Raw genomic sequence first — 11,869 nt, forward strand, 5'->3', positions numbered from 1 at the left:
AGTACCAATAGATGCCACTAGATTGCTGGACAAGTGAAAATTTAGGAATTAGACTGAATTGTTATTCCAATCCTTTATTTATGTATTAATTGCCATTGTTGTACATGACCTGTACCACAGAAGAAATTGCAGTCCACGTTTTACAGTTGCTCCTGCACAGCTTGGCTTAAAACTATGATGATTGTGGTGAGGGGAGTAGCAAGCGCACAGCAAATTTCATTGTGCTGCTAACTGTGGAAATATCCAATGTGAACTTTGGCTTTTATGTGACATCTAAATTGCAGTTTGAAGTCTGAATTGAGAGGACTGGACAAATACTCAACAAAAGTATACACTTCTGCAAGAGATGGTTAAAAGTTTATATCGGGGGACCACTGGCATAATTAGGTATTACATACAGCAATGTTATCAATGCTCACCATGAGGCACGACAGTAATGAAGAAATCCTCCATGTATTTGGAAAAAGCAACTGTGTTCTCAAGACCTACCATAACCCCAAACCTCACAAAAAGCTACAAATTTGGAAGAAACAGCCAAATGCTTGTGACAACAAAGATATAACCTTCAGAGCCGTGTTATTAGGATGATGATGATGATGATGATGATGATGATGATGATGAAAAGATGATGCCACAGATGATAGCCTTTGTAGGTCATATCAAAATGTAGACAAACAATAAATGGCATACAGTTAGAGTTGTTATAATGTTTCTTTTTAGACAGATACTTCGTCTCTGTAAAACAGTTCATAACTCTGATTAGCTGGAATAAATAATTTTTTCTCAAAAAGTCTCTTAGAGAAAGGGTGTCGTCTTGTATACAGGGTTGTTTAATACTTGGCTAAAGATGGTATCCACCACAGAGTACTGTACCTGGTGTTTAAATCCTTGTGCAATTGGGCCCATGCCTGGATGTAAGAATTAGAGAAATTTATGATTACACTTTTTCTTCTGTTAATGCTAAATGTCAAATACTGTAAAAGGATCTGTAGGTAAACACATAACTAAATAACTAGAAGCAAACTGGATATTCAACGATACTTCTGACATAAAAGTTAAGACTGTATCTTCTCTGCAATCATAGTTATTTCTTGATAAAAACAAATACCTCCTTGCTTTCCTCTTGATCTGATGCAACATTATTCTCTGCAATGGCATTTTGATCTTTCTGTTGCAATTCACTTTCCATCGTCTGCTTATCTCCTGGATGTTTTCCGTCCTGCAACATTAACATATTTCTGCTCAGCACAGGTTCAGCAGGCTTAATGAGTATCTTTTATTACATTTTCCTTTATCCTCTGAACTGAGACAAAAAAGGCTCTTTCCCTGACTGTTAGGTAAGTGAGATGTGCACATGTGTGCTTGCATGGTTCCCCGTTCCCACTCATTCCCCTCCCCAAAAAAAAAAACACACACACACACACACACACACACACACACACACACACACACACACACACGGCAAAAAAAAAAAAAAAAGAGGTCATCTTATACTTGGCTACAGCACGAGCGTGTGACCGCCACCACGGCAGTATTTGAGAAGCAAAGGTTCCTCAAACCAGCAAAAGATATGATAAGATTGATGGAACTGGACTTTTCATAGATAAAGTATAAATGTAACTTAGCATCAGAGGACAAGGAGTGATAGCAAGCCAGAATGAGGTAATATACAGTGATATAGCAACAACAGCCAGTAACAGGAAATTGACGTTACTTACAGCAGAGCCAACAATGTGTGACAAAGATAGTCTGAAAGTAACAGTATAGATGACATGAATCATGGGCTATGGTGGAGAAAAATTTGAAAAAGGAATCTAAAGAAGAAAATTTAAGGTTAGTTGAAGTCTTAACGTTAGAGTGGTACTGAGAGTGGAAAAAATTAAACCTACAAAAGGGGAAGCCAACAAAAGAAAGATGAGCAGGAGGGGAGGGGAAGCCAACAAAAGAAAAATGGGCAGGAGAAGAGTACAAAGGAGGCAGAAAACCATGAGAGAAATTAAATTTGGATAAATCAGCAGCAGAAACCAAGCACATGGTACAGAACATGTTCCCTCCTATTAAGTCATGAGATGTTAATGCTGAGGTTCAGTCACGTATGAGCAATTATCAAAATTGTTAACAGCCATCTTACAGAACAGGATAATATGTATATTGAAGGTGATGGGCAAGGGTAGGGTGTAGTGGGGTGGGGGTAGGGGATGGGAGGGGAGGAAATTAAAAGAAGGGAACTACTGATATCAACTGCATTGAGACTTTATGTGGAATCAGTGGCAATGAGTGAAAATGTGTGCTGCATGAAGATTCATACCTGGTATCTCCTGCTTACTAGGCAGTTGCTTTAACCACTGTGCCATCAGGACACAGCGTCTACTGCAATTTTGAGAGCTATCTTGGCATGCCTCCTGGCCAACCCACACCATCACTTATCCATAGTCCCTGTCCCTGTCCTCCATGCTCACTACTTTGGGACTCCCACAGGAGGTCGAACATAATTGTGCATCAGTACTAGAGTTAATTCATTGCCCATTGAGGTAAATCCATTATACGAATGCATGCTGTCTGTCCTTTAGGACACGTCCAAAAGAACGAACACCATGCATTTGTATAATGTGTGTCAGACAACAATATAACCATTCAAATCACGTTATAATGTGTGGTTTGGTGAACACGTAGGCTACCAAAACAACTTACACCATAGTCATATCCCTGGTTTTTCTTTCAGTACAATATTAGTCTTTTGTAGAATATGTGACTAAAAGATTATGGAAGACAAGAGAAATTCTCTCTATTTCATGAACTTGGAATGCAGAGGATAACAGTGCAGATGCCACAAAATGACCTATGAAAACTTCTAAAATTCACCATGTGAAACTTTTGTGACATCCTGTAATTCATAGGGTGCCAACACATACAAGGGAGAGTTGCAGAAATATTAATTAAGAACAAAAACAATACTTACTTCATTCTCATGAGGCATTTTTCCATCTGGCAACTTCCCTTTGGCAAAAAGTTTATGGGCCTTTGCTTTCAATTCCTTTGGATGAGGAGTATTCTGGCGTACAAATGGCGTCTGAAAAATAATATATATATTATATAATAATCTCTTGGTAGCAATTCTTCTGATTGGCAATGTAAAAATTATAAAAAACATTAATTAAGATAAACACAAACTTTAAAAGGTTTAAAATCACCAGCTGTTCAGAGAGATCTTACAAAAACGCAAACAGTTTTCCAGTGTGAAATCATTGGTTTGAATAAACTGGTGACAGAAATAATGATAATATCTAAACCAGGCACACGAACCACCAAATGGCCTTAATATTTGAAAAGGTTGTGTTCAAGTATATTCTTAAGCATTTGACTGCAACTAATATACAATCCTAGTCACGGCTTGGGTTCCTTATGGGTTCCGATATAGAGAAGCCTATTTACATGTACAGTGAGAATGTACTTAATTTTTAGATAACAAGTTAGAGGCTACTGTCATTTTCTGTGCCCTGTCAAAAGCCTTCGACTGTGTGAATGACAGCATTCTCTTAAGTAAATTAGAATCTTATGGTGTCACCTGCAGTGTTGTGAAATGGTTCGAGTTTTCCTAACTAACAGGAAACACAGGGTGCCATTGAGAAATACATGTAGAACAAGCACTCAGTCTTGGTCTGATTGGGAATTAGTTACATGTGGCGAAACTTCCTGGCAGATTAAAACTGTGTACCTGACCGAGACTCGAACTCGGGACCTTTGCCTTTTGCAGGCAAGTGCTCTACCAACTGAGCATGATAAATTTATAAAAATTCTTAACCAAGTCTCATTCTGAGAGTGTTTTAATTCTGTCAATATTAGCAATTCAGTTTATTATAATGTATTCACATATTTTGACAACCTTTGGACAAATAATCAGGGAAGTGAGTATTATGATCTACGTTTTTTATATTATACTTTCTGACACGTTCCTCACCCAAGAGAATCACCTAATTTTTGGGTCTTTGGAACAAATACTGAATCTAATCTAATCTAACATAAATTACTCTGTGTGTGTGTGTGTGTGTGTGTGTGTGTGTGTGTGTGTGTGGAAAGGGGAGGGGGAGGAGATAGATAAATACGAAATACATAAATAGATGGGGAGGAGGAAAGGGAGGGAGGGGGCAAGGGAGGGAGGGGGAGGGAGTGGGAGTGGGAGTGGGAGAGGGAGAGAGATAGAGAGATATAGGAAGGGAGAGGGAGAGAGATACAGAGATAGGGAGAGGGAGAGAGATATAGAGATAGAGGGAGGGAGAGGGAGAGAGATATAGAGATAGAGGGAGGGAGAGGGAGAGAGAGAGAGAGAGAGAGAGAGAGAGAGAGAGAGAGAGAGAGAGAGAGAGAGAACTATTCCACAGCAGAGCCATAGAGCCACTGTTACTTTATTTGAAATAAACACACAAGAGAATGTGCCCTGGGCACTGCTCATTTGAATCGGAAAATCTGAATGCAGGTCAGACACAATGAACATTACGATGGAACAAAGCCGTGCAATAAAATAGAAAACTGTGGGCTGTTACTCTCTTTGCAGTTCATTGTTTGTCTCTCTCTGCTCAGATGAGGTAAAGCTGTAGGAAGGCGAAGTTAAGTAAAAGAAAAATTGGGATTTTACATTCTGTTAAAGATAAGGTTGGTTAAAGGGATGCAACATGAGTTCAGATTTATCAAGAACGGGAAAACAAATTAGTTACATCCTTTAAAACATTCCAGCTTTCACCTTAATCAATTTAGTGAAAATAAGAAAAATCTAAACATGCACGGCCAGATAAGTATTTGAACCTCTCACCTAATTTGAGTCCACTCTGCTAACTGCTGTGAAACCATCTCTCTGACGAGACTGTTTAAAAAATACTTGTGTTGTTGTTGTTGTGGTCTTCAGTCTGAGACTGGTTTGATGCAGCTCTCCAAGCTACTCTATCCTGTGCAAGCTGCTTCATCTCCCAGTACCTACTGCAACCTACATCCTTCTGAATCTGCTTAGTGTATTCATCTCTTGGTCTCCCCCTATGATTTTTACCCTCCACGCTGCCCTCAAATACTAAATTGCTGATCCCTTGATGCCTCAGAACATGTCCTACCAACCGATCCCTTCTTCTGGTCAAGTTGTGCCACAAACTTCTCTTCTCCCCAATCCTATTCAATACTTCCTCATTAGTTATGTGATCTACCCATCTAATCTTCAGCATTCTTCTGTAGCACCACATTTCGAAAGCTTCTATTCTCTTCTTGTCCAAACTATTTACCGTCCATGTTTCACTTCCATACATGGCTACACTCCATACAAATACTTTCAGAAATAACTTCCTGACACTTAAATCTATACTCGATGTTAACAAATTTCTCTTCTTCAGAAACGCTTTCCTTGCCATTGCCAGTCTACATTTTATATCCTCTCTACTTCGTCCATCATCAGTTATTTTGCTCCCCAAATAGCAAAACTCCTTTACTACTTTAAGTGTCTCATTTCCTAATCTAATACCCTCAGCATCACCCGACTTAACTCGACTACATTCCATTATCCTCGTTTTGCTTTTGTTGATGTTCATCTTATATCCTCCCTTCAAGACACCATCCATTCCGTTCAACTGCTCTTCCAAGTCCTTTGCTGTCTCTGACAGAATTACAATGTCATCGGCGAACCTCAAAGTTTTTATTTCTTCTCCATGGATTTTAATACCTACTCCAAAATTTTTCTTTTGTTTCCTTTACTGCTTGCTCAATATAGAGATTGAATAACATCGGGGAGAGGCTACAACCCTGTCTTACTCCCTTCCCAACCACTGCTTCCCTTTCATGTCCCTCAACTCTTGTACCAACCATAAATGAATATCTTGCGCCTGTATACATCAGATTAACTGTGGCTGCATCAAATCACATTAAAAGGGAGCAACAAGCGTCTACAAAGGAGGGAAGCATGAAAAGTTGGAGGCTTGTTTCTGTGAGTATAACAGAACAAAAACAGAAATGTTGCAAACTCCTAGCTGGCACAAACACTAAGGAAGCTGCCATACAATGTGAAAATTATTAAAACAGACAAACTCTGGGAAGTTGCACAAGGCACCGGAACAAATATTTGTCTCTAGTGTTATATCTCCCTGCGGGTTTTTTTTGAACTGGTACAGAAAGTTCTCTCAGGATGAAAATTAATTACACTAAGGAACTCTCAGAGATAGCAAGGTACAATGAAAACATTTTTTCTAGTAATGTTTGCCTGTGATGATAAAAAAAGAAACAGACAAAAGTTTTAATTCTCTATTATCAAGAGACAAAAAAAAATTAACACAACACTCTTCAATTACAGTAAAGGTTAAAAAAATACTCTAGTGACTTGTAAACAAAGGTTCCACCAGTGGTCATGTACTGTGTAACTCAGACTAAGACTGCAGGAATGTCCTTAATTCCGGCGACTACTGCTACTATCAGGGCAACCAAATCATCTTCTGATTCAAATGGGGCTTTGTTAACCAGGTTGTAAAAGTCTTGACAAACAAAAATGTTCAGAGGGGGTCAAATCAGTGAATCGAGTAGGCCATGGTATAGGACCACCAATACAAATCCACTTTTCTGGAAACTGTCAATACAAATCCACTTTTCTGGAAACTGTCGGTTCAAGAACTGAGGCAGAGGACAACCAAAATGTGCCTGCGCCTCTTCATGCTGGAACCACGTGCACTGTCTTATAGGGAGTGACACGTCATCTACAAACTCTGGTAATGCTCTGGCAGGGATATTGTAATAATGTCTGTCATTTAATGACCTACGTAGGAGATACGGCCCAATCAAATGGTCACCAACAACATCTGACTACACATTCACGTAGAATTGCAACTGACTGCAAGTAAATGTGGCATATGGACTTTTCTGGCTCAAAACATGTGAATTGTGGATGTTGGAAACACCAACATGCCCAACCATTGTTTCATCTGTAAACAGCACAGAGAACGAAAATATAGGACGCATCTGACATTGTTCCAGGTATCACTGCAAAAACTGTGCTCCGAGTGGATAATCATCTGGTTCCAAGTTGTGCACACAATGCAAATGAAATGGATTAACAACTGCTCATGAACAAAGTTCCTTATGTTTGTGCCCATGTTATGCACAACTGCACAAGTTCTGAGAGCAATTACACCCTCTACCAGATTAAAAAATGCTCACAGGTAACTGTGACATTAGAGACAAAATTTTTGTTTTGGTGTCCCATGCAACCTCCCAGAATACGTCAGTTTAAATAATTTTCATCCTGTATAAATCATGAGAAACTGCTTGAAAACTTACAGAATCTCCTTTCACAGCACAAACTATAAACATACTTCAGCCTAAAGATTGTACAGATAAAATTAGGCAAATAACAAATTATGTGGATCCTCATAAGCGGCCATTCTTCCCACTCAAGCTGTGTATGGAATGGGAAGAAATTTTAATATATGATACAATAACATGTACCCACTGTCACATACTTGACAATGATTTGCTGAGAATAGATGTAGATGCATGACCCAGATTAGTCCTTTTTATTTTGCAGACAAACTGCAAAAAGGATAGTGAAACTAGCAATTTAGCACTCTTTATATTGCAGGTCAATAGGCGATTCAAGGAAAAAAGGCAAGTGGTCTACAAAATGACAAGCATTGTGCAAATTTTTCATGTTCTGTCATGTCTGCAGCAGCCTGCACAAACACTTGTCACACTTTCTTGTCATGCTACTGTACCTAGCCAAGTGTTCTTGTTCGTGGAAGCCTCCTTCACATGCAAGAAAATGAAATAAGAAACCTACGTCTTGATCAAAAACTTTACCTGTCTGGATACTCAAAAATGGAATACCATTTTATAGACCAACATCTGTAAAGAATTTTTTTAAAATACCTGAAGTGCCGCAGTCAAACAAAGCTCTAAATTTTCGTACGAAAGTGCTCCCTGAAAGACACTTGAAAAGAAACAACAGATTTCTAGCCAATCATACATTTTACAACATTTGCTATTGATCTTATGGACTTACAACATTAATAAACTGCAAGCAATCCTTCAGTACAATACACAACCACATAAAGTCCATCTCAATAGGGAGTTCAATACAATAGGCAAACACACAAAATCCAAAACCACAATGAAAGATTTAGAATTAACGCAGGGCTGCTTACTGTTTTTGAAGTTGCGTTTATTATGTTTTGTATCATCTTTCTCAATATGACTGTCGACAGCTCATTAGTGACATTCTAAATTTCATAAACTAAACACTATCAGACTTTTTTTTATCATAGAACATGCTCCATACCTCTTTATTCAGTTCAGTGTCCAGGTCTTCTGTAAATTTGACAGAGTGCGCTCTAGACTTTTCTCGTTCCTCCCAGCCATCATCATCACTTTCCCGTTGATGATCTGGTGGTGAGACAGAAGCCATGTTAGCTTCTCCATCACTCGTCTCATTAAGATCCTCACCACTAAACTTAATACCACAACGATACAATCGCCCATCATAAAAAGCGTCTATAACAAAGAGACAGAAAGAGAAAGGAACACAAAACATGACCAAGCATTGCAATGTGAGCAAAAGCAATCAAAATGTATGAACATGCAAAGCTAATTTGCAGAAAGGCTTCAAAAGCTAGTGTAACAAAAAAATTAAATGTTTACATTTCACATACAGAAAGTTCTATATCTATGATTTCTTAATTGAAGCATATACAACCTACACTATAATTTTATGGAAAAGGCAAATGTAAGACACAGATGAAGCTAGAAATTGAAAAGATTTGATGCTTAGGCACTGTTTCCAGACTAATTTATCTTGTGAAAGAAAAATCACCTGGATTGACATGTCAAGTGTAAGAATCAATGCTAAATTTAGGCTTTAGGTCTATTGGCCATACTTTCTTTGAATCTGATGGATGGAAGGAAGGAAGAAAAGGAATAACTATGTTCCGTCACTGACGTACCACATCTAAATTTTAAATTAAATGAAACTATATGGTTCCAAAGATCTTTTCAGGTCTCAAACAGTTAGTATGTATATATGCAGACACAACGAATTAAAATTTGTACCAAGGCCCAGATTCAAAAACAGATCTCCTGCTCAGTATGCAGATGTGCTCACCATATGCTACATGGGCACAGTGGCTTTGCACAACTGCATGGACTACCCTAGCACACCTCTCTTCTCAATCCAAATTCCTGTTCACACCCCAGTCCATTTGGTATTCTCCTTAAAGTCAAATAGCATTGCAGATGCTCTCCAACTGTGCCAGAATCCCAGTGCAACATTGAATGAAACAGGGGATCCTGCCTGAAACCCAAGTGTAGGTGTTTTAGACAAATGACACTATACGGTTCCACAGACCATTGCATGTCTCAAACATTGAGTTTCGTTCAATGTTGAAGCGCCATTCCAATATAGCCTTATTCACCAACTTTGGCAGCCTGCTCCCCACATACTCCCCAACATATATGGAAATTTGCAACTGGAACATAACCAAAAGCTCAAGGGAGAGGATATGGCAGCCGTACGTGAGTATTTTGTAGAGCACATAGATTTGTACTACATGGAAGGAAGCACTTCATTTGGAAAATGTTGTATGAAGGTGGTGGTTTGATGCGGCTCCCAATGCAACTCTATTTCTGAATAAACACTGCAATCTATATCTTTACTGAATCTGCTTACTGTTTTCATTTCTTGGTCTCTCTCTACAATTTTTACCATCCACAATTCTTCCCAATACTAAACTGGTGATCCCTTGATGTCTCAGAATGCATCTTCTCAACCAATACTGTCTTTTGGTCAAGTTATGCTACAAATTCCGTGTCTCCCTAATTCTAATCAGTATCTCCTCATTATTTAAGTTATTGACCCAACCAATCTTCAGCAGTCTTCTGTAGCACCACATTTCAAAAGCTTCTATTCTCCATTTATCTGGACTGTTTATTGTCCATGTTTCACTTCCATACATGGTTACACTCAGGACAAATACCTTCAGAAAAGACTCCCTAACACTTAAATCCATATTAGATGTTAACACAATTCTCTTCTTCAGAAATGCTTTTCTTGTCAATGCCAGTCTACATTTTATATCCTCTCTACTTCAGCCATCATCAGTTATTTTGCTGCCCAAACAGCAAAATTCATTGTTATTTGTAATCTAACTCTCTTGGCATCACCTGATTAATTAAACTACATTCCATTATCCTTGTTTTTCTTTTGTTGATGTTCATGTATGGTGACCAAAATGTGGACTACGTCCAAAATTAAGTGTGTTAATATGATGAAGATACAGCCTTTTCTGGGTGGAAAGAGAAATTTTGCCCTTTACATTCTTATGTTCATTCATATTATCAGTGTTGCTTTTGGACACAAGAAGTGACTGGAATGTCATCCAAAAACCATTTCAATTTTTAAATGGACAACAGATGACTAAACCAGTTCAGATTCTGCCACAACTGATGCTCTTAAAATATGGAAACAAACATGTATACTGAAACTTCCTGGCAGATTAAAACTGTGTGCCGGACCGAGACTCGAACTCAGGACCTTTGCCTTTCGCGGGCAAGCACTCTACCAACTGAGCTACCCAAGTACGACTCTCGTCCCGTCCTCACAGCTTTAATTCTGCCAGTACCTCATCTCCTGTGAGGACGGGACGTACCTCGTCTCCTGTGAGGATGGGACAAGAGTCTTAATTGGGTAGCTCAGTCCGTAGAGCACTTGCCCGCGAAAGGCAAAGGTCCTGAGTTTTCGAGTCTCGGTCCGGCACACAGTTTTAATCTGCCAGGAAGTTTCATATCAGCACACACTCCGCTGTAGAGTGAAAATTTCATTCTAGAAACATGTATACTGTCTGATCTCGCATCATATTGCACACGATCCATTGTTCAGGCATTTCCCACATGAAACACAGAAGCCAACTCATTCTTCTTTTGACCTGTGAAAGAGCTCACAACTGTTTTGTATTATTTTAGTAATGTTATTCTTATGCCACAAAAACTCATTATGTTGCTGATTCCAGAGCATATCTGTTGGTGCAATGCAGCCACATTTTTGTTAAGGAATATTATTTGTACTAATAGTAGCATCTGGAATGTTCACGTATGTGACCGCAAATTTATTTGTTTATTTACTTACTTATTTATTTATTTTGCTCACAGTCTAACAAAATACTGAAACTCTTAATTAAACCTGAACTACCCCCTCTTTCAGTGTTTATAACAGGAAACAGTAACGGAGGAAGCAAGTATTTTGCAGACATTATCTATGTGTAATGTTGTTCTTTGGTTTTACAGAACAAGGAAGGGAACTCGTGCCCATTAGCCATCAGAGACAACACTTCTATATAAAAATGCACTGCCTTTCTTGAACTACAGGAGAGATGCTTTTAATCAAATATTTGAGAACTGCCATCCAAGATAAACCTGAGAATAATTTATCACTTTCCCTTTGGAAACTATACTCTAAAAAAGTCAAGAACCCTACTGTAGCTGTTAAGACATCCAACAATAATTCACACTGACAAAAATTTAATATTTTTTCCAGTTTTGTAATTTCACTTGTGAATAGCTATGTTATGGTAATATGCCAAATACAAGAATCATAAAAATTGCATGAAAAACAAGACACGAGCAGATGAGGGGGTATTTTAACTGGCAGAAATACAAAGGAATAACTTAACAAAAGAATGAAGACAAAACTTTTGAATTTGTTAGATGACGAGAGGATGGAAAGAAGGTGAGATGTCACATGAACAATGTACACAGTAAAAGTGGGAATAGATACAGAAATAAAATTTAACACAACATCAACCTTCTCCATTCCATGACGTTGAAACATCTTGCCTTTGTTTCCATCTGCATTTAAACTACA

The 11,869-nt window shown here is 38.4% G+C and overlaps 1 protein-coding gene across 9 annotated transcripts in view; it reads right to left on the bottom strand.

Annotated features, from left to right (window-relative positions):
- Positions 1 to 11,869, bottom strand: part of LOC126482432 (protein lap4) — a 567,659-nt gene that overhangs the window by 238,896 nt on the left and 316,894 nt on the right. For 8 of the 9 annotated variants that reach the window (XM_050106532.1, XM_050106537.1, XM_050106529.1 and 5 more), the window contains exons 11-13: positions 8,297 to 8,508; positions 2,960 to 3,070; positions 1,109 to 1,219 (exon numbers count right to left, since the gene is read on the bottom strand). In XM_050106532.1, the coding sequence (XP_049962489.1) occupies positions 1,109 to 1,219; positions 2,960 to 3,070; positions 8,297 to 8,508 (434 nt within the window). The remainder of the gene's footprint in view (positions 1 to 1,108; positions 1,220 to 2,959; positions 3,071 to 8,296; positions 8,509 to 11,869) is intronic. The other variant, XM_050106531.1, reaches the window with a different exon arrangement.

This window comes from Schistocerca serialis, chromosome 1 (genome assembly GCF_023864345.2).
Source record: "Schistocerca serialis cubense isolate TAMUIC-IGC-003099 chromosome 1, iqSchSeri2.2, whole genome shotgun sequence".
NCBI classification, from domain to species: domain Eukaryota; kingdom Metazoa; phylum Arthropoda; class Insecta; order Orthoptera; family Acrididae; genus Schistocerca; species Schistocerca serialis.